The sequence below is a fragment of the Rhinatrema bivittatum genome, chromosome 2, assembly GCF_901001135.1.
Source record: "Rhinatrema bivittatum chromosome 2, aRhiBiv1.1, whole genome shotgun sequence".
Classification (NCBI taxonomy): Eukaryota; Metazoa; Chordata; class Amphibia; order Gymnophiona; family Rhinatrematidae; genus Rhinatrema; species Rhinatrema bivittatum.
This window is the reverse complement of record NC_042616.1, coordinates 372529696-372553009: the sequence shown is the minus strand read 5'-3', so window position 1 is coordinate 372553009 and position 23314 is coordinate 372529696. Positions and strand designations below refer to the sequence as shown.

At 46.9% G+C, this 23314-nt stretch overlaps 1 protein-coding gene across 2 annotated transcripts in view; it reads right to left on the bottom strand.

Annotated features, from left to right (window-relative positions):
• Nucleotides 1–23314, bottom strand: part of LOC115084727 — a 793897-nt gene that overhangs the window by 477194 nt on the left and 293389 nt on the right. For both annotated transcript variants that reach the window (XM_029589965.1, XM_029589966.1), the window contains one exon: nt 18300–18336. In XM_029589965.1, coding sequence (XP_029445825.1) covers nt 18300–18336 — 37 coding nt within the window. The remainder of the gene's footprint in view (nt 1–18299; nt 18337–23314) is intronic.

Genomic DNA, 23314 nt, shown 5'->3' with positions numbered 1-23314 from the left:
CGCCCTCTCAATGGCCAGACCGTAAGAGAGAATTGAGCTGGATCCTCGTGGAGAATGGGGCCTTGCCGTAGCAGGTCCCGGTATGGAGGCAGAGGTAGAGGATTCCCTGCCAGTAGTCTTCTCATGACTGCGTACCAGGGTCTTCTTGGCCAGTCCGGGGCCACTAGAAGAACTAGACCTCTGTGTCGCTGAATCCTGTGTACAATGGCGCCCAGCAGGGGCCATGGAGGAAATGCGTATAGTAGGATCCCCTGAGGCCACAGCTGTACCAGGGCATCGATCCCCTGAGCTCGAGGATCCCACCTGCGGCTGAAATATCTGGGAAATTGAACGTTGGACCTGTCTGCTAATAGGTCCATGGCTGGCGTCCCCCAGTGATCCACAATTATCTGAAAGGCTGTGGGTGACAGCTGCCACTCTCCCGGGTTTAGGCTCTCTCTGCTGAGGAAGTCTGCCGTAGTGTTGTCCTTCCCGGCGATGTGGACGGCGGAGATGTCCTGAAGATTTGCTTCTGCCCAAATCATCAGGGGAGTTATTTCCAGTGACCCTTGTTGGCTTCTGGTTCCGCCCTGTCGGTTGACGTATGCCACCGTGGTGGCGTTGTCTGACATCACTCTGACCACTCTGTTGCGAAGTCTGTGGGCAAATCGCAGGCACGCTAGCCTGACTGCCCATGCCTCTAGAAGGTTGATGTTCCACCTTGACTCTTCTCTGGTCCACAGCCCTTGGGCAGTGAGTTCCTCGCAGTGTGCTCCCCATCCGTTCAGGCTGGCATCTGTGGTGATTAGAATCCAGGTTGGGGAGAACATTCTTGACCCCCGGCTCATGTGGCCCCCCAGCTCATGACCCAAGACGACAAGGTCAGCCTGACCTCCAAGAGAAAGTCAAAACTCCGGACTCATCTGCAGGTCCTCCTGAGCGCCAGCCGGCCCACGGCTCAGGATTATCTACAAGTCCTCGGCCTCATGGCATCCACTCTGGAGGTGGTGCCATGGGCGCGGGCTCATATAAGACCATTGCAACGCGCCCTTCTATCTCGATGGAGCCCACGATCACAGAACTACACCCCATACACCTACCACTACCAGCCAGAGTGCGGAATCAACTACGATGTACCAGCGTAGCGTGGGCTCCATCGAGATAGAAGGGTGCATTGCAATGGTCTTATATGAGCCCGCGCCCATGGCACCACCTCCAGAGTGGATGCCATGAGGCCGAGGACTTGTAGATAATCCCGAGCCGTGGGCCGGCTGGCGCTCAGGAGGACCTGCAGATGAGTCCGGAGTTTTGACTTTCTCTTGGAGGTCAGGCTGACCTTGTCGTCTTGGGTGTTGAATTGGACTCCTAGGTATTCCAACGACTGGGACGGCTATAGGGAACTCTTGTTTATGTTGACTACCCATCCTAGGCTTTCCAGAAGCTATAACTGTTGGTTGCCCGGTGGCTCTCCTCCAGTGACTTTGCCCTGATCAGCCAATCGTCCAGGTAGGGATGGACGAGAATTCCTTCCTTCCTGAGTGCCGCTGCCACTACTACCATGACCTTGGTAAAGATCCGCGGTGCAGTGGCTAACCCGAAGGGTAAAGCACGGAACTCGAAGTGCTGATTCAGGACTTTGAAGCGTAAATAGCGCTGGTGATCCCGATGAATTGGGATATGCAAATAAGCTTCCGACAGATCTAGGGAGGTGAGAAATTCCCCTGGCTGTACTGAATTCTTGACAGACCGCAGAGTTTCCATGCGAAAGCTGGGGACCCGTAGGTGTCGATTGACTGACTTGAGGTCCAGGACGGGCCTGAAAGTGCCCTCCTTCTTGGGTACTATGAAATAAATGGAATAATGCCCAGAATTTATCTCCTCTGCAGGTACTGGGATTATGGCTCTTAGGGCCAGGAGCCTCCGTAAGGTCACTCCTAGTGCCACTTTCTTGATCGGTGAGCAGGGAGATTCCACAAACTTGTCCGGTGGAAGCCGAAGAAAATCCAGGTAATATCCTTCCCGGATGATGGCGAGGACCCACTGGTCCGAAGTGATTTCGACCCACCTGCGGTAGAAGAGGGTTAGCCTGCCCCCTATGGCTGCTATCCTCGGATGGGTCGGCTGATTGTCATTGTGGGTTACGGCCGGGGCCAGAACCCAGGCCGGTTCTCTTCTTGGTGTGCTTAGTCCGAAAGGGCTGATTCCTGGCCTGAGAACGAGGTGCTTGATAGCGAGTCCTGTAGGGGTTGAAGCGCTGCGAGTTTCTACCTCTGGATGGTCTAGCAACCGAACGCTGGTTCCTCCTTGACCTGTCATCTGGTAGACGGGGTAATGGAGAGGCACCCCATTTCGTAGCCCAATTCTCAAGGTCACTGCCGAACAGTAGGGAACCCTTAAAGGGCATTCTTGTGAGTTGTGTCATGGAGGACGAGTCGGCTGCCCAATTGCGTAGCCAAAGCTGTCTACTGGCTGCCACTGAGGAGGACGCTCCCTTGGCTGCCGTACGGACGAGGTCGGATAAACAGGAGCACGTCACCACGGTGCAGCAAGTTGCGATTCGAAGGGACATGGCTGCTACCTCAAAGGCTTGTTTCAGAATGGTGTCCATGCGTCGGTCATGCGTATCCTTGAGGGCCGCTCCCCCCTCCACCGGAATGGTGGTGCGCTTCACAATTGCGTTAACTATGGCGTCTACCCTGGGGCACGCCAGCAGTTCCTTGGACGTTGGATCTAGAGGGTACATGCCCGACAAGGCCCGACCCCCTTTGAATGAGGTCTCCGGTGCCTTCCATTCCAGCTCAATTAGCTGCTGTGCTGCTTGTAGGAGGGGAAAGTGGTGAGCTGTTTGGCGCAGGCCCTCTAGCAGGGGGTTCTTTATAGGGCCCCCTGGGGCATCCTGGCCCGGAATGGCCAGCTCCGATAAACATTGTGAGACCAGGCCTGGAAGATCATCTTTCCGAAAGAAGCGTCTCATGGTCCGATATGGTTCTATCTCCGAGGGAAGTTCACCCTCCTCGGGGGGGCTCCTCATGGTCCTCGGAGCAATCCGAATCCCCATAAATCGGGGCTGTCGGGTGGCGGGTGGCTGCGCCTAGGTCTCGAGGGTACAGGGGCCGGATCAACCGGGACGGAAAGACCCATACGAGGAGCAGACTGCATCTGGACAAAGGCGTGAATCCCCTTAAATAATTCCACCCAGGAAAGCAAAGCCGGATCTGGCCGCAGGGGTACCAGGTCTCTTGGGTTCCCTGGCTGCTCGCCGCGGCCTGCTAAGTCCGGTGTGTTCCCTGAGGAACCGCTGGGCTGGGACCGGTCTTGTCCTGGAACTCCCATGGCTTCCTCACATTGGGCACATAGGGAGTCTGCTTCCTCGCTCTGTATGGCTCTGAGGTTGCATGCTGAGCAGAGGCTTAGAGCATTCATGCCTGATTCTGGAGGTGTCGGCTCTGCGGACACCTGAGCTTTCTTATGCTCCATTCGCCTTAAATGCAGTGTCGCCCAATGATGTGCGCCTAACACGGGCGCTTAACAGCATGCGCCTAGAACGGGCGTCTTATAAACGTGCGCCTATAGCGGGCGTCTTATAAATGTGCGCGTATCCTAGTAGCGTGCGCGAACAACATGCGCTTAGCAAGCAACGTGCGCTTAATGAGAAGATGTGTAGACAGGGAAAATGGCGACCTTCCAGGCGGACTGCCTCATAGGCAGGTCCAGTTAGTCCACACTTCCTCGGAGACCAAGTAAAGATGTACGCCTTACCTTGTCTTCGGCACTTCCTGGCTGCGACCCGGGCGGTCTCCGGCTGCGGGGGGAGAGGGGAATACCTTCACTGCCGAGCTTAAGGAAGTGCACCCGCTGCCTCTAGGCCGCGCCCGAACTCATCTCGCTCGGGGGCCAAGTCCACGCCGGGACAGAGGCCGCCTCTAGGCTGCGCACGAACACGTCTTGCTCGGGGGCCAAGTCACGCCCTTCTCACTCGGGGGCTGGGTCCCTGCCGTGAACCGGCCACCGGACCGAGGCTCTTACCTCCGAGGGACCACGGAAGTCAGCTCGGGAAACTCAACTGGGTGAGTGACCGCTTGCTATCACCACAGGAGTGCGGGGCTAGTCTTCAGTAGATTTCTTCTATGAATTTAGTCGTTAGAATTTGGAAACATGCTCAGCGAGCGTGGGGTAGCTCCAAACTGCTTTGGAGACAGAAATTACTGAATTGCTTCACTTCCTGTGGGGGTATATGTACCCGTGCTGACGTCAGATCCGTCTCCAATTGCTAGCACGAGCACACTATACCCATTTGTTTTGAGTCCATCTGCTACACGCTAGGAAATGGAACTTACTCTGAAGAGAGAGCAGTGTTAAGCGGAGTGCCACAAAGATCGATGTTGGGACCGGTCCTGTTTAATATCTTCATGAGCGACATTGCGGACAGGATAGAAGGTAAGGTTTGTCTTTTTGCCGATGATACTAAGCTCTGCAACAGAGTTGACACTCTGGAAGGAGTGGAGAGAATGAAAAAGGATTTAAGGAAGCTGAAAGAGTGGTCAAAAATATGGCAGCTGAGATTCAATGCCAAGAAGTGCAGTCTCATGCATATGGGGGTGTGGAAATCCGAACAAACTGTATTTGATGGGGAGTGAAGGGCCGATGTGCACGGAGCAGGAGAGAGACCTTGGGGTGAGAGTGTAACGATCTAAAGTCAGCCAGAAGAATGCTGGGCTGCATAGAGAAAGGAATATCTAGTAAGAGAAAGGAAGTGATGGTCCCTTTGTACAGGGTCTTGGTGAGGCCTCACCTGGATTACTGTGTTCAGTTCTGGAGACTGTATCTCCAAAGGGCCAGGGACAGGATGGAGGCAGTCCAGAGAAGAGCGACCAAAAAGGTGGATGGTCTTCATAAAATGACTTATGAGGAGAGATTTAAGAACCTAAATATCTATACCCTGGAAGAGAGGAGGAGCAGGGGTGATATGATACACACTTCCAGATACTTGAAAGTTTTTAATGATCCATGATCAACAACAAACCTTTTCTGTTGGAAAAAAATCAGTAGAACTAGGGGACACGACGAAGCTCCAAGGAGGAAGACTCAGAACCAATGTCAGGAAGTATTTCTTCACGGAGAGGGTGGTGGATGCCTGGAATGCCCTTCCAGAGGAAGTGGTGAAGACTAAAACTGTGAAGGATTTCAAGGGGGCATGGGATAAACACTGTTGATCCATAAAGGCTAGAGGATGGGAATGAAGCGAAGAGCCATGGGGATGGATTACTGAAGTAGAGGCTACTAAATGGTGATTACTACCCTTACTCAATAAGCCTTTGCAAGGTTAATGCAACTCCAACATTGCTCTCTGCTTCTACAGCAAGGAGAAATGTGGAAAAGAGGATTTGCATTCTAACAACCAACAAGGACTGAACTTCACAATCTGGATAAACCATAAACATGGGGGTAACTAGCTTATTATGGCGGTTACTACCCTAAAACAATTAAGACTGATACATCACAGTGAATGCCTATACAGTGTTGCTCTCAGCTTCAACGGCAGGGGAAACTACAGACCAGTTAGCCTGACTTCAGTGCCAGGAAAAATAGTGGAAAGTGTTCTAAACATCAAAATCACAGAACACGTAGAAAGATATGGTTTAATGGAACAAAGTCAGCATGGCTTTACCCAGGGCAAGTCTTGCCTCACAAATCTGAAGGAAGACCTTGTGAAACTGGAAAATTGGGCATCAAAATGGCAGATGAAATTTAATGTGGATAAGTGCAAGGTGATGCATATAGGGAAAAATAACCCATGCTATAGTTACACAATGTTAGGTTCCATATTAGGTGCTACAACCCAAGAAAGAGATCTAGGCGTCATAGTGGATAACACATTGAAATAGTCTGTTCAGTGTGCTGCGGCAGTCAAAAAAGCAAACAGAATGTTGGGAATTATTAGAAAGGGAATGGTGAATAAAACGGAAATGTCATAATGCCTCTATCACTCCATGGTGAGACCGCACCTTGAATGCTGTGTACAATTCTGGTCGTCGCATCTCAAAAAAGATATAATTGCGATGGAGAAGGTACAGAGAAAGGCTACCAAAATGATATGGGGAATGGAACAGCTCCCCTATGAGGAAAGACTAAGGAGGTTAGGACTTTTCAGCTTGGAGAAGAGACGGCTGAGGGGGGGATATGATAGAGGTGTTTAAAATCATGAGGGGTCTAGAACGGGTAGATGTGAATCTGTTATTTACTCTTTCGGATAATAGAAAAACTAGGGGGCACTCCATGAAGTTAGCATGTGGCACATTTAAAACTAATCGGAGAAAGTTCTTTTTCACTCAACGCACAATTAAACTCTGAATTTGTTGCCAGAGGATGTGGTTAGTGCAGTTAGTATAGCTGTGTTTAAAAAAGGATTGGATAAGTTCTTGGAGGATAAGTTCTTGGAGGAGAAGTCCATTACCTGCTATTAAGTTGACTTAGAAAATAGCCACTGCTATTACTAGCAATGGTAACATGGAATAGACTTAGGTTTTGGGTACTTGCCAGGTTCTTATGGCCTGGATTGGCCACTGTTGGAAACAGGATGCTGGGTTTGATGGACCCTTGGTCTGACCCAGTATGGCATGTTCTTTTGTTCTTATGTTCTTAAAAAATGCGGAAAAGAGGATTTGCATTCAGACAACAACCAACAAGGACTGAACTTCACAATTGGGGAAAACAAATAAGCATGGGGGTAGCTTGCTTAATATGGTGGTTACTACCCTAAATCAATTAAGCCTGATACATCACTTTGAATGCATATATAGCGCTGCTCTCTGCTTCAACGGCAGAGGAAAAAGGGTGAAATGTGGAAACCAGGATTTACATTCAGACAACATCCAACAAGGCAATGATCTGTGCAGTCTGGGTAAACAAGCATCGGGGTAACTTGCTTGATGCAGCGGTTACTACCCTTAACCATTAAGCCTTATGCTCACCTTTGATGCAACTCCAACATTACTATCTGCATCAATGCAGGGGATAGCAGGAAACTTAAATCAAACAGTTATCAACAAGGGCCCTGAAATTGATGGTTGGTGAAACAGATACGTATGGGAAAATAAGTGTGGGAGCTTGATGGGCCGATTGGTCTTTTTCTGCCATCATTTCTATGTAAAACTATGTAATGCGGACGAGGAGTTCTTTAAAAATATCATGGATCGGGACTGCCACTATCTCCTTAGGAGCATCAATGAACTGGAGAACTTCCAGCAGCTTGTGACGTGCAGGAGATGGTTTCAGTCATATCCCTGACAAACCCCGCGAATGACAGGTCCTCAGGCGGTGACTGGCGCCATTTCTCTGGAGGGGGTCGTCTGAGTATTCAGAGGTTGAGTCTGTGGAGTTATCACCCCAAGGGTCATAGGGACCCTCTTCCTCATTCGGGCCAGGGCGCCAAGGGTGAAGGCCAGGAGGGTCATCAGCTCTAGGTTCAGAGGACTTCAGAGGACATAGGGGTACAGACGGGTCCCCCGGCATCTAGGGGATCATCGGCTGTGGTAAGCCTGAAGGGGTCCGGCAATGATTTGAGGATCCATGGGCAAGGGTGCACGGTCCCGGCTGCCTCTTTCTCCTCTGAGGACCCTGGAAAGGGAATCACTCTGGTGGAGGGCATCGGTGGCCATCGGGGTATCAAGGGGCCCTCGGGCACCAGCTGCGTCGGTAGGCCGCCAAGAAGGACTTCAAACGCTCCAGCAGAGGTGGTAACACCAATGGCAGAGGCTCAGGCATTGGTATGGGGGCCAGTAGCACCGGCAGCTCAAGGCTCTGCAGTGCCTTGAGCACTGCCATTGCACCCTGCGGTTCAACCCCCTCCTGAAGTCCTGAGTGATCAGGACTGATGGAGGGTGACGAGGCACCACTGTTTCATCCTCGGGTCCCCGAGGTGGCATGGCATCCTGCAACGGCAACCAGGGGCACCAAAGGATGGAGTCTCCGATGGCAGTTGCTGCTTCGATGGTGGCTTGGCGTCAAATAAATTTGAGCTCCACAGACCGCAAGGCAACTGCACCGCAAAAAAGATAAGACTGAAGGGGGACCTTGCATGGATGCGCGGATAGTAGCAGGCTAGGCATGCTCAGTCTGCTGGTCAAAGCTTCTAGAAAGTTTGACACAAGTTTTCCGTGCTGGGCTCCATCACATGTAAGGACTACCATCCTGCTTGTCCTAGGAGAAACGTTTCTCCAAAAAAAAAAAAAAAAAAAAAGGGGGGGGGGGGGGGAAATCCTTCACTCAAATATCCAAAAACCCTCTGGGATGCTGCTGACTTAGGTGGTTATTAGCAGTGTCCCAGCCTTTGGATCCAGAGAATGGCCATCTCCAGGAAGGAACCCAGGCAACCTTCCAGTAAAAACTACTTTCAAGGAGAAAATCTTAACTAAAGTCTCGATTCTTAACTAGCAGGGAGTGCCTGGAAAAGACTTTCCTCCCAAAATAGCATCAGTGAGGGGAACAGGCCTCACTGTAACAGAAAATATACAGAGCTCCTCACTCTTCAAAAATTAAACTCAAATGCCACACCTAACCTACTCCTAGCCTCCACTTATAGGTAAAAGACTGGAGACAGACTTTGGGGGAGGTGCTGAAAAGTTATCCCTTTCCAAATAACTAATTACTAAGTGGCAGGGAACTAGGGCCATCCAGTGATCGACCAGAGGGTTGCCACAAATAGAGTTGCTTACTTGCAAAAGGTGTTCTCCAACATCAGCAGTCCTCACATGTGGGTGACATCATAAGATGGAGCTCAATGTGGAAAACTTATGTCAAAGTTTCTAGAAACTTTTGACTAGGCACACTGAGCATTACCTATACCACATGTCCATGCAGGGTTCTTCTTCATTCTGTAATATGGAATTACAATTAAATTAAATTTAAAAAAAAATTGGAGAAACCCAACTCCGCGGCGTGGCAGATGGGTTTCGTGAGGATAACATCCTACTGTCTTAGGAGAATACCTGTTACAGGTAAGCAGCCTTGCTTTCTCCTAGAACAAGCAGGATGGTAGTCCTCACACATGGGTGAATCCCTAACTACAGGCTGTTCCCAAACTCAAAAGGGGACCAACCAGGTGCAAACAGGCACAACAACCACAGTGCTGCTGGTAAAAGAGGGTGAGACAACCTGTACCAAAACAATGGGCCCTAGGCAGGGAGAGGAGAGTTGGGTTCTACACCTCAAAGAGATTCTCTAAAGGACAGACTGGCCAAATCTACTATCATGTCGGCCAACCCAGTCCAGAAAGTAGTGAGAAGTGAATGTGTGGAGAGAACTCCACGTCGCAGCTTTGCAGATGATCTCCATGGGAACTGCTCGCAAGTGGGCCACCAACATCGCCATGACTTTGACAGAATGAGCCTTTAACTGACTCCCAAAATGCAGTCCCACCTGGGCATAACAGAAGAGGATACAATCTGCTAGCCAAATGGAGAGTGTCTGTTTGGCAACGGCAACTCCAAATCTATTGCTGTCAAAAGAAATGAAAAGTTGTGTGGACTGTCTATAGGCTTCTGTCAGCTCCAGATAGAAGACTACGGTTCTCTTGCAATCCAAACTGTGCAGTACTCATTCACCTTGGTGCGAATGGGGCCTGGGAAAGAATGTTGGAAGGATGACTGACTGGTTAAGATGGAAATCTGTCACCACCTTAGGCAGGAATTTAGGGTGTGTACACTAGACCACCCTGTCATGATAAAACTTGGTATAAGGTGGATAAATCACTAAGACCTGGAGCTCGCTGACCCTGCACACTGAAGTGACCACCACCAAAATTATGACACTCCAGGCCAGGTACTTCAGGTCACAGGGGTTTAACAGCTCAAAAGGAGCTTTCATCAGCTGAGCTAGCACCACGTTGAGGTCCCAGAACACAGTGGGAGGCCTTAGGCGAGGATTCAATTGAAGTAGGCCCTGCAAGAACCGTACAAATACGGGCTGTACAGAGATGGGATTACCATCTATACCTTGGTGGTATGTGCCAATAGCACTCAGATGAACTCTGATTTGGTTTTTAGGCCAGCTTCTGATAGGTGCAGAAGGTAATCAAGCAGTTTCTGTGTGGAGCAGGAGAAAAGATCTAGGACCTTCTGCTCATACCACATAGAAAACCTCCTCCACTTCAGTCTACAGGTCTTTCTAGTGGAAGGCTTTCTGGAAGCCAACAGGACTCGAGACTCATCCTCAGAAAGATCAAGCAGCTGCAGGATTAACATTCAGGCTTTGAGCAACAGGATCTGGAGGATGGGATGCCACAGCCTGCTCTGATCTTGCGTGATGAGATCCAGGGAAGTCCCCAGACTGATCAGTTTGCGGATACCAATTCTCACAGGAGTGGAAACCAGACCTGTCCCCGCAAAGCTTCAAGAGAGTCCTTGCCACTAAGCGAATCAGAGGATATGCATACAGAAGACCCTTGCCCCAATGAGGGGCAAGGCCGTCTGAGGCTGGACTGCCATCTAACCTGGACAGGAAGCAGAATAGAGGCATCTACCAGATGCATGGGGACATGAAGAGATGTAGATATAGGCTCCCTCAAAGGCAGAAAATCCGATTTGCTACCCTTTGGTTCAGAGACCATGCATGGGGTCTGAAGGCTCGATTCAGCCTGCCTATCACATTCTCCATTCCGGCCAGGTATATGGACCTGAGCACCATCCAATGGGCCAGGGCGCAGATAGAGCAGCTTTTAAACTAGAACAAAGGGGAAAGCCGACAGTCGCTCAGCAGTGCATGGTTCGGAGAGAGGTATATTTAAAGGATACTAATGATGCATTACAATTAGGGCATCCCGACAGTGAGGTTCCAATAATTAGAAAAGTAGTCCAAGTGCCTGTAACTAAAAACTCACCTGAGCTAAAAAATTCTAACTTATCCCTATCAATTAAAAAGCAGAATAAAAATACAAACAAAAAACAAACTTTGAAATGTTTGTATGCTAATGCCAGAAGTCTAAGAAGTAAGATGGGAGAATTAGAATGTATAGCAGTAAATGATGACAGACTTAATTGGCATCTCAGAGAAATGGTGGAAAGAGGATAACCAATGGGACAGTGCTATACTGGGGTACAAATTATATCGCAATGACAGAGAGGAGCAGTCGGGAGGAGGTGTGGCGCTTTATGTCCGGGATGGATAGAGTCCAACAGGATAAACATCCTGCATGAGACGAAATACAAAATTGAATCTTTATGGGTAGAAATCCCTTGTGTGTCAGGGAAGACTACAGTGATGGGGTATACTACCGTCCACCTGGTCAAGATGGTGAGATGGACAGTGAAATGCTAAGAGAAATTAGGGAAGCTAACCAAATTGGTAGTGCAGTAATAATGGGAAACTTCAATTACCCCAATAAAGACTGGGTAAATGTATCAGGTCACATTAGAGAGATAACGTTCCTGGATGGAATAAATGATAGCTTTATGGAGCAATTGGTTCAGGAACCGACGAGAGAGGGAGCAATTTTAGATCTAATTCTCAGTGGAGCACAGGACTTGGTGAGAGAGGTAACGGTGGTGGGGCCGCTTGGCAATAGTGATCGTAATATGATCAAATTTGATTTAATGACTGGAAAAGGAACAGTGTGCAAATCCAAGGCTCTCGTGCTAAACTTTCAAAAGGGAAACTTTGATAAAATGAGAAAAATTGTTAGAAAAAAACTGAAAGGAGCAGCTACAAAAGTAAAAAATGTCCAAGAGGCGTGGTCATTGTTAAAAAATACCATTCTAGAAGCACAGTCCAGATGTATTCCACACATTAAGAAAGGTGGAAAGAAGGCAAAACGATTACCGGCATGGTTAAAAGGGGAGGTGAAAGAAGCTATTTTAGCCAAAAGATCCTCATTCAAAAATTGGAAGGAGGATCCAACAGAAGAAAATAGGATAAAGCATAAACATTGGCAAGTTAAATGTAAGACATTGATAAGACAGGCTAAGAGAGAATTTGAAAAGAAGTTGGCTGTAGAAGCAAAAAACACACAGTAAAAACTTTTTTAAATATATCCGAAGCAGAAAGCCTGTGAGGGAGTCAGTTGGACCGTTAGATGATCGAGGGGTTAAAGGGGCACTTAGAGAAGATAAGGCCATCGCAGAAAGATTAAATGATTTCTTTGCTTCGGTGTTTACTGAAGAGGATGTTGTGGAGGTACCCGTAATGGAGAAGGTTTTCATGGGTAATGATTCAGATGGACTGAATCAAATCACGGTGAACCTAGAAGATGTGGTAGGCGTGATTGACAAACTGAAGAGTAGTAAATCACCTGGACCGGATGGTATACACCCCAGAGTTCTGAAGGAACTAAAAAATGAAATTTCAGACCTATTAGTAAAAATTTGTAACTTATCATTAAAATCATCCATTGTACCTGAAGACTGAAGGATAGCAAATGTAACCCCAATATTTAAAAAGGGCTCCAGGGGCGATCCGGGAAACTACAGACCGGTTAGCCTGACTTCAGTGCCAGGAAAAATAGTGGAAAGTGTTCTAAACATCAAAATCACAGAACATATAGAAAGACATGGTTTAATGGAACAAAGTCAGCATGGCTTTACCCAGGGCAAGTCTTGCCTCACAAATCTGCTTCACTTTTTTGAAGGAGTTAACAAACATGTGGATAAAGGTGAACCGGTAGATATAGTATACTTGGGTTTTCAGAAGGCGTTTGACAAAGTTCCTCATGAGAGGCTTCTAGGAAAAGTAAAAAGTCATGGGATAGGTGGCGATGTCCTTTTGTGGATTGCAAACTGGCTAAAAGACAGGAAACAGAGAGTAGGATTGAATGGGCAATTTTCTCAGTGGAAGGGAGTGGACAGTGGAGTGCCTCAGGGATCTGTATTGGGACCCCTTACTGTTCAATATATTTATAAATGATCTGGAAAGAAATACGACGAGTGAGATAATCAAATTTGCAGATGACACAAAATTGTTCAGAGTAGTTAAATCACAAGCAGATTGTGATAAATTGCAGGAAGACCTTGTGAGACTGGAAAATTGGGCATACAAATGGCAGATGAAATTTAATGTGGATAAGTGCAAGGTGATGCATATAGGGAAAAATAACCCATGCTATAATTACACAATGTTGGGTTCCATTATTAGGTGCTACAACCCAAGAAAGAGATCTAGGTGTCATAGTGGATAACACATTGAAATCGTCAGTGCAGTGTGCTGCAGCAGTCAAAAAAGCAAACAGAATGTTGGGAATTATTAGAAAAGGAATGATGAATAAAACAGAAAATGTCATAATGCCTCTGTATCGCTCCATGGTGAGACCGCACCTTGAATACTGTGTACAATTCTGGTCGCCGCATCTCAAAAAAGATATAATTGCGATGGAGAAGGTACAGAGAAGGGCTACCAAAATGATAAGGGGAATGAAACAACTCCCCTATGAGGAAAGACTAAAGAGGTTAGGACTTTTCAGCTTGGAGAAGAGACGACTGAGGGGGGATATGATAGAGGTGTTTAAAATCATGAGAGGTCTAGAACGGGTAGATGTGAATGGGTTATTTACTCTTTCGGATAGTAGAAAGACTAGGGGGCACTCCATGACGTTAGCATGGGGCACATTTAAAACTAATCGGAGAAAGTTCTTTTTTACTCAATGCACAATTAAACTCTGGAATTTGTTGCCAGAGAATGTGGTTCGTGCAGTTAGTATAGCTGTGTTTAAAAAAGGATTGGATAAGTTCTTGGAGGAGAAGTCCATTACCTGCTATTAAGTTCACTTAGAGAATAGCCACTGCCATTAGCAATGGTTACATGGAATAGACTTAGTTTTTATGTACTTGCCAGGTTCTTATGGCCTGGATTGGTCACTGTTGGAAACAGGATGCTGGGCTTGATGGACCCTTGGTCTGACCCAGTATGGCATTTTCTTATGTTCTTATGCTTCCTGACATAGGAGGTAAGAACCCATGCCTCTCTGCTTGCTGATATACCACATGACTACTTGGTTGTCGGTCTGGATCAGGATAAATTTGTCAAATAGCCCATAGCACGTATGTGATCGCCTGAAGCTCCAGGAAGTTGGTTGAACAAGAACGTTCCTGAGCAGTCCAGAGTCCTTGGATGCAGAGCCTATCTATATGAGCTCCTCACCCCATTGATGAATCCGTGGATAGTACAATTTGAAAGGAGACTCCAAAAGGAAATCCCCTATTCCAGATTAGAGAGTACCCGTCACCAGGGAGAGAGTCCCAGAGAGATGGGGTAACTCAGATGCAATCCAGGAGGCTCTGAGGGGCTTGGTGCCACTGTGACCTATGGATCCATTGGGCTCTTCTCATGTGTAAGCGTACCAAGGGAGTGACATGGACAATTGTGGCCATGTGGCCCAACAGCCTCAACATGTGCCAAGCTAATACCTGCTGGCTCTATTGCACCTCTATCACAATGGTTGCCAAAGCAACGGCCCTCTGACGTGGCAGAAAGGCCATGGCTTGAGCCGTGTTTAACAGGGCTCTAATGAAGTCCAATTGAGGTGATGGTCTGAGATAGGACTTTAGGTAGTCAAGAATGAATCCTAGTGACTCCAACACCCATGGACTGGATGGCTCCTGTCTGAGACGTGCTCTTGACCAGCCAATTGTCCAGATATGGGAAAACATGCACTCTCAGTCTAAAGAGTTGCACCGCCACCATGGCCAGGCATTTTGTCAAGACTAGTCGGGTGGACATGAGCCCAAATGGCAACAACCGGTACAGGAAGTGCTATTTCAATATAGGTATATGCATCCTTAGGTGGAAGGAGCATAGCCAGTCCCGTTTTAAAAAAAATAATAAAATGGGGATCAATGTGCCCAGGGAAACTTTTTTTTTTTTTTTTTTAGAAACTTGTTCAAGACCCTCAGGTCTAGGATAGGACAGAGTCCTCCTATTTTCTTTGAAATCAGTAAGTACCCTCTTTGTCCTGGTAATATGGGCTTGACCACTCTGGCCGTTAAGAGGGAAGAGAGCTCCGTTTGTAGCACCTCCTGATGCAATACTGGCCCCCTAGATGGGCACGAGGGCAATTTGGTGGGGCACCCAATAGGTTTAAATTGGTACCCCTGTCAGATGGACAAAACCCAGTGGTCCACAGTTACACTGGGCCACCGGTTCACAAAGAACTGCAGCCTGTCCCCGACCAGAGGGTCCATCATCCCAGGTACGGGCAACTGGCTTACACTCCCCTAAGGCTCAGTCAAAACCCCATCCCCAGAGTTGACTGAGGAGTTGGCTGGGGCTTGGGAGCTCTCTGCTGCCTGGAACAGCCACGAGAGCTCTGATGGTATAAATGGGTTAGAAGAGGCGAAGAATACTTCCTTTGGTGTAAGAAAGACTCCCTGGATCCCTGCCTTGACAGCCTCCTGGATGAGGAGGATGGGTCCAGAGTGCTGGTGGAGAGTTTTTGGAGGGTTTCATGATGGTCCCGGACTTGGGCCATAGCATCCCTCACCATATTTCCAAAGAGATTCTCTCCAGTGTACGGTACATCAGCGAGGTTCCTGTACCTCTGGTCTGAGATCTTCTCAACCATGCCAGTCTGTGGACGCTGATTTCCGCTGCAGAGACCCCCCCAATGTTTCAAAAACATCATAGGTCACACAGACCTTGTGTTTTCCACACTCCAAACCCTTGTGCAACAGTGACATAAGGGTGTCTTGCTGATGTTGAGGCAGCTGCTCAGCCATCTCCGGCACCTTCTTCCAGATCTCCCACGAGTACTGGTTCATGTAGAGTTGGAAGCAGCAATGTGGGCAACAAGCATGGTGCCTTGGAACACCCTTCTTCCCAAGAGCGCCCAACCTTCTGTGGTCCTTCCCTGGGGGTGTCAAGGAAAGGTTATGAGAGCATTTGGCCTTCTTGAGGCCGGATTCTACCACCACAGACGGATGGGCCAACTGGAACTTGTTGAATCCGGCAGCCTTTTGGATGAGGTAAACCCTATCCACCATATTGATGGGAGGCACTGTGAGGGGGTGTTCCCAAATCCTCAGCAAGCAACTCCGTAAGGATCTCGTGAACCAGGACCGCCACAATCTCCTTAGGAGGCTCCATGAACTGAGGAAACTCAAGCATTTTGTGCCTGGTGTCTTCAATCAAAAGCTGGAATGGTATGGCCTCTGCCATCACCCTGACAAACCCTGCAAAGGTTAAGTCCTCAGGTGGGGACTATCTTCGCTCTCCTGGACAGAAGATCATCCAAAACCTTGGAGGATTCCTTCTGATCATCCCCCCAGGGGTCATAAGGACCCTTATCCTCACTGTATACCACAGGGGATAGAGCCCTAGGTGCTCAGCCTGTGTCCAGAGGTGCAGGTATCAATGAAACTGGATGGGGGTCTACCAGCCTCGGCATCTCCGCCAGCCTTGGCAGAGCTTCCTCCTCAAAGGACCTGACAACGACCACCATATCAGTAAGGGGGAAGCCTCGGTGCCTGTGCCATCCTGGGAATCAACGACAGCTGAGCCAGTAAGGCACAGATGAGCACATTCAGCTTCTCTAGAAGTGGTACAAGTACAGGTGGCAGAGGCTCTGTGCCGTCAGTGCCACTGGACTGAAGCCCTGCAGCGCCTGCTCCACCAGTCCACCGTCAATGCATGGTGCCTCCCCGTGTCTGGCACCATGCATTGACGGGGACTGGTGCCAATGCTTCTTGGTCTTCCCTCAATACTCTGTCCATTCATTGCCCGGTGCCGAAGTCGATGAACCAGACATCCTCAGCTGGAGGAGATCAACAATGGTCTGTCTTCGGTGCGCCTTCCACTGGCGACTTCGACAGAACCAACAGTCCCGCTGATGTCTATAGCATTATGTCCACCGGTGTGGCTCCAAGGTCCTCTGGTGCTGACAGCTCGGACTTCTTGAACCCAAAGAGGTCTTGTTGAGTTTAAGCAGACATCCCTTTGGGGTCATGTGGCGCACAAGTGGCAACCCCAGATATCTTGCGATGCCCCAAGGCAAAGAAAGCTAACCTCATGAGGATTAGTGATCAACATGGTCCTCTGGCACTGGGTGCATTGGCAGAAGCCAGACGTGGCCATGACAGGGTGAAACAAACGAGAAAAATACAGAACGATGGCGGCAGGTATTGATGGAAAACTGGTACAGCAGCACTGCCACCATGGGGGGAACCTACTGTGAAAGGAACTTACCCTAACACCGAAAACCCTGATTGGGGCACTACAGGGAGCCACCAAGAGGCACTCAGTGACAGACTTTCAAAGAAAGAAGCGAAAAACCGCAACAAAGTTTTCCGTGAGACAAAGCTAAATGTTTTAGAGCTCAATCCGACTGCGAGGCTGACAGCTCCATGGGGAAAAAAAAAAAAAGACTGAAGAGGGACCCGAGTAGATGCGTGGTACACTGCCACATGGGGTATCCCTTCAGACTTGTTACAGAGAATCATAAAAATAAAATAAACTTGGAAAGAAACCCAACTCCGAGAGTGACAGGCCGGTTTCATGAGGACTAACATCCTGTGTCTTAGGAGAAACACCTGTTACAGGTAAGCCACTCTGCTTTCACCTGGTTTCTTCCAGCCTTACCATTCCCTTTTCCCCTCCTGTTCTCTGCACTGGGAGGGGAGGAGCTGAAGCAGGAAGCTGTTCTGTTAGTGAAATTCAGCATAGCTGAGAGCCAGCAAATAGTCAGCTGGCCTGTTGCCCCCAGAGTTTTGCTACCCTAGGAACAAGCCTAATGTGCCTACTGGAAAATTCAGGCAAAGTGAGGACATGTTCATTCTTGGATGAACAGCCGAATCAGCAGTCAGATGAATTACTAGGAAGACCGCATTGTAAAAACAAAACTTCTTACAGGCCAGCTTAGCAAGACAAAGAATCAAAAAACACTTTGAATGAGAAAAATCTTAATCAGGGTTAGCAAACGGAATTTTGATAAAAAGCTTGGACAAAAAGTAGTACAGCAGGGCATGCTGAAAAAAAATCCATGCCCAATCTCAGCAGACAAGAACTATCTGTATGGAGCCACAGGAGCAGCAATAAGCTTTTAAGTCTTTTCCAGAAACATCTGGAAAAATTCATCTCTTCAGCATAGAACACAAGTGCATGACCTACTTGGATAACATGATGAAACTGATGATCTTTAGAGAATTAGCTATACTTTTCACATCAAAAATGTAGTTGTAGACATATTTCATATTTAAGATGTAAGAATGCCAGGATGTTGTCCGAATTAAAAGTACTATATAAACCCAATATATATTTAATCATCAATAATGTCAACACAAACCAAAATCTATAATTACTTCAACCAAACGTTACAGCACAACAATTGTAAAACTTAAAATTACCTGACATTAATGGTTCCAGCTTGGGGCCAGGATCAATCTATGAGAAAAGAGGGGTAGGGGAAAATAATCATGATTACCTAAACATCTTATTTCATTAATGCTTACCATGAAAACATAAAATCTATCAGAAAGGTTATGGGAATGTAGAGAATTCTGAATGCTTTTTGCTTAATGTATTAATAGATATCAGTAGTAGTATATGAACCATAAGGTAACTTGGTCAGGGTGCCCAGGGCCTCAAAATTCAGCCCCTGACAGAAACAGGCCAGGCATGACCAAAGTGCTGCAGGAAAACAGGGTTCCTTTTGAAAAAGATGCATTGGTGGCAGTTGACAGTGTACTTCCCCTCTCTCGTCCACCCTAGAAGAGAAAGGATTGTGTCAATGGCTGGTGCAATCTATCTTTCTCCTGTCCCATCCATATTCCCTCACTCACTGGCATCTCTCACTTGAAAACAGGAGGCAGCGACCTTGCAGCTCCTTTGGTGCATCCTCCATCCTCCCCTGCCAGGGCCTGAATGTCCTGCTTGGAACCATGTGGTTCAAAGCATAATATTCAAAATCCAGCAAGGGAGGTGGGATGCTGCACTGGAGGAGCTGCAAGGCCTCAGTATTCCTTTTATTTTGAAGTGATAGGAGCCAGTGAGTAAGGGGAGCAGGAGGCGGAATAGAGGGAGTGATCTTGGAATCACAGGGGAAGCTATAGTGAACAAATCGAATGGAAATTATGAGGGAAGAAGAGTAAGTGAATGAACTGGGGAGGAGGAAAGTGAACTAGGGTAGTGAGGGGTGTTTGGGGGGAGGGGGGAGGGGGGAGGGGGGAGGGGGAGAGAAGTGAAACAGATAGAGCAAGGGGTTTAATGAGGAGAGGACTGACCCAGGGTGTGGGAAGGGATCAGGATGAGGGGAAGAAAAAAAAGAGAGAATGAGGGATCAAAGTGGCTTTGAAAGGCTGGATAAGGCAAAGAGCAGATGAGATGGGGCTTCCTTCTCTCTCTTCTCCAAATCCCATTACCCAAAACTTACCCTTTTTCTTCCCTCCAACTCATCCCCGATCCTCACTCTTTCTCCCCACTCCTGATCCCTCTTCAATCCCCTCTCTTTCCTATCCTCTCCTCCCTACTTCCTCCATCCCTTATCTCTATACCCCTCCTGCTTAAGTTTTCTTTATTGCCTTCCTCACTAACCCTAAGATCCCTTTTCTTCTGATAAAGAACCAAATACATTAATGACAATGTCAGAAAGACTATCTGTATAAACTAAAAAAAAAAAAAAAAAGTATAAAATTATTCAAATTTGTCATATAATCGTACATAATTCTGAAACAAATCTGCCACAGAATTTGCCAGCTCTTGCTGCAGTATCTTGAAAAATCTGCTACAGAAAACCAGAGGCTTGATTTTGAACCAGATTAAAAAAAAAAAAAAGGTAGATGTTCCTCGGCTTGAAAACAGAAACAGCACAGATGCTGGCACACAAAGACTACTAAATCCAGTTTGTCTTTTCTGTGCCTGCTTACTGGTGCTATCATATCTTACCTAATATGTGGTCTTATTAGCGCTGTAAAGGTGTATTCAGTGTTTACTAGCTCCCACAACACTTTCTCCCTCCACAAATGCCCCTTTGAGCCCATCCCATGCATGCTTAAATTCTGCCACTGCTTTGGATTCTATCACTTCTGCTGAAAACCTGTTCCGGGTGTCCACCAAATAAGCCTCCCTTCCAACTTCATATGATGCTTGTCCCCCTTATCCTTGAGCTTTTCTCTTTTCAATTCTGTTAATTCATCGAAGCCTGCCAGGTCAGGGGTGGCCAACTCCAGTCCTCAAGAACCACAAGGAGATCTTGTTTTCAGGATATCTATAATGAAGAAGTATGAGATATTTGCATACAATGGAAGCACTGCATACAAACCTCTCTTATGCATATCCACTGTGGATATCTCCTGAAAACCACACTTGTTTGTGGTTCTTGAGGATTGGAGTTGTCCAGCCCTGTGCCAGATATCTGAATATTTTTTTTTTATATTATAGCCTCCTTTCCTTTCCTTTTTTTTGGTTTAAATTCTAGAGAGAGTACATCTTAAATTTATAAAGAAATAATCAAAAGAATCAAGAGGCAAGATGGCGGCATAGCAGGAGGCAGGAATGCTCGAGCTGTAATTTAAAACTCTATTACCTTAATATCTCGTTATGCCTGCAAAAAGAAAAGGTAAAGTAAGGATTTACCCCACCAAATCCTTACCACCGTTGACTCAGCTCGAAATTGATCGATTCCTGTCCGCTCCAGAAGTTCGGGGAACCGAGGAGCCCGTTGGGAGTCCCTGTGGAAGAGAGCAGGGAGCTCTCTTGGAGGAAGCTTCCCTGAGCCCTGATCAGCGCCAGCCTCCAGCTCAGCACGACCCCGAGGCTGAACCAGCCCCGACGCTAACCGATGACACGGTGGAAGCGACGGAGCAGGAGGGGGGCACTACCTCGGAAGATGTGAGTGCTGCAAGCCCTCAGAACGCCGTTTAAGGAGCTGGCTCCGGCGAGAGAGGAGGTGAGACTGGGCTACAGAGCACCGGAGGAACGGAGAGAGAGGGGGTGCCTGTGGGAAATCAAGCCCGAAGGACATCTGAAGCTGTGGGTGAGTCTACGGTCATTCCACCTAGACCGCAGACTATAACATTGGAGAATATTTGGGAGGTGATGATGGGACTTGGGGCCTCCATGAATAGATTGGAAAAGAAAATGGACTCAGTTGCCCATAATTCTCAACTGAGAATAGACGAATTTCAAGAACAGATAACTCAAATTTCAAGCAAAATCGGTGTTGCAGAAAATAAGATTAAAGCGATACAAGAATTCAATGGGACAATCCTTAGAGATCAAATATCTTGCATAAGGAGATTGGAAGCTATTGAAAATAGCTCAAAACATCTAAACATAAGGATTTTAAACTTTCCTAAAATAGCGGGAGAAATCCCCTTTACTACTTTAAAAAGATTTCTTACCGAAGCTCTCTTTTTTGCCTGAAAATTTGCCATCTATAAATTGTTGTTACTTTGTTAATAAGAGAGCCTCGGTTGAAGGAATAAATCAAGCGAATATTCCGGCTAATTTAACAAGCTTCCTGGAAAATTCAAGTACGGATGTTATAGAGAGAGGTACCCTCTTGGCATCCTTTATTTACAAGCAAGATGTAAATTTAATTATGAAAGCATATTTTAGGAAATTTCCCTTGAATTATTACGATCAGCCGGTGAAGCTATTTCCTGATGTGGCCCAGGCCACTCAAATCAGGAGAAGAGAATTTCTCTCTCTTAGGCAGAAAACTATTGAATTAGGCTTTTCCTATGTTTTACGCTATCCGTGTAAATGTATATTGAAAAAAGGCAACGAGGTATATGTTTTCTTTCAGTTTGATCAGTTAAAGAAATTTGTGGAGGCCAGGTTACCAACTACTTCCTCTTCAATATCTACCAATGCGTAAAGGGTAGAAATTTAGTTAAACTGGAGAAATAGCTATGTTAATGCCCTGTTTTAATTTATAAATATATTTCCTATGATTTCTCTTCCAAGTATTACTTGCCTCCTACTCGTAAGTTACTATATATAAGGGCTATTGTGAACGTGCAATAACAATAATTCATTATATCAATATGTTGGTGAAGTTTAGACTACAGGAAGAATATTATACGTTGAAATACTTATGTAAATGACAACATATGTTATAAATATTATTTATTTTTTTCTTGATTTGTAATGAAAAATCTAATAAAGAATTAAAAAAAAAAAAAAGAAAAGAAATAATCAAATTGCCCACACTGGTGCAAAGTGTGCAGGTTTTTCTTTTTACTTCCTGCTTTGCGCAAAGTACGAGAATACTTTTATTTGGAAAATTGCCTTCAGAAAAAAAAGTACCCACAGACATTTGCCTCAACCTTTTCCACTGAGGACAATATACAGTTTGGAAAATACAAGAACACCTCCGCACATTGCGGATAAAGCAAAGTTGTTTATCTATAGGGGTTCTACATGGACAGCAGGATATGCCAATCACATGCAGGGGTAACATCATCCAATGTTACAGATAATGGACCATGGCTTAGGTGTGTTAGAGAAAGCCAGAAAATCTTTTGCACATGTGAGGCTGATGCGCCATAAATGAGTATGTGTGGAGAGGCCCCATCAAGTCTTATAATATAGTTGAAGATAAAAATGGAGAAATTACTACTTACCTGATAATTTCCTTTTCCTTAGTTCAGACAGGTGAATCCAAAACCTATGGGTTATGCACCTCTACCAGCAGATGGTGACAGAGCCAAAGCTCACATCACAGTATATATACCCCTGCAGTGAGATTAGCCCACCAGTATTCTCTGCAGAAGCCAAATGTGGGCAAACTATCAAAACTTGATTATTAACAGATAACCATTCTAGCACTCAGCAAACAGGAAAACACTGAGCTCAGATAAGGAGTGTAACAACACCAATCTGGGACTAGATTGAAACTAATCAGGGCATCCTGGAACACAGTCATGCAGAAGGACCATAGCACCACATTCGGCAGCCAAGGGTGGGAATTGGATTCACCTGTCTGTACTAAGGAAAAGGAAATTATCAGGTAAGTAGGAATTTCTCCTTTCCTAGCGTAAAGGCAGGCGAATCTAAAACCAATGGGATGTATCAAAGCTACTCCTGAATAGGGAGGGAGGCTACCCACGGTCCAGTCGAAACCTAAAGTGCAAAGGTTGCATCTTCCTGGCCTGTACATTCAGGCGATAGTGCCTGGGAAAGGTGTATAAGAAAGACCATGCCGCAGCTCGGCAAATGTCAATAGGAGCCAATCTTAACTTCTGCCCATGATACTGTTTGAGCCCTAGTGGAATTAGGCCTAACTTGACTAAGCAGTGGTGCTTGGTATCCACATATGCGGCCGTGACTACCTCCTTAATCCAGCAGTCTATGATGCCGGCTCACCTTGTTTATTCCCACCATGGAGAATAAAGCAGAGTTGCATACCTGTAACAGG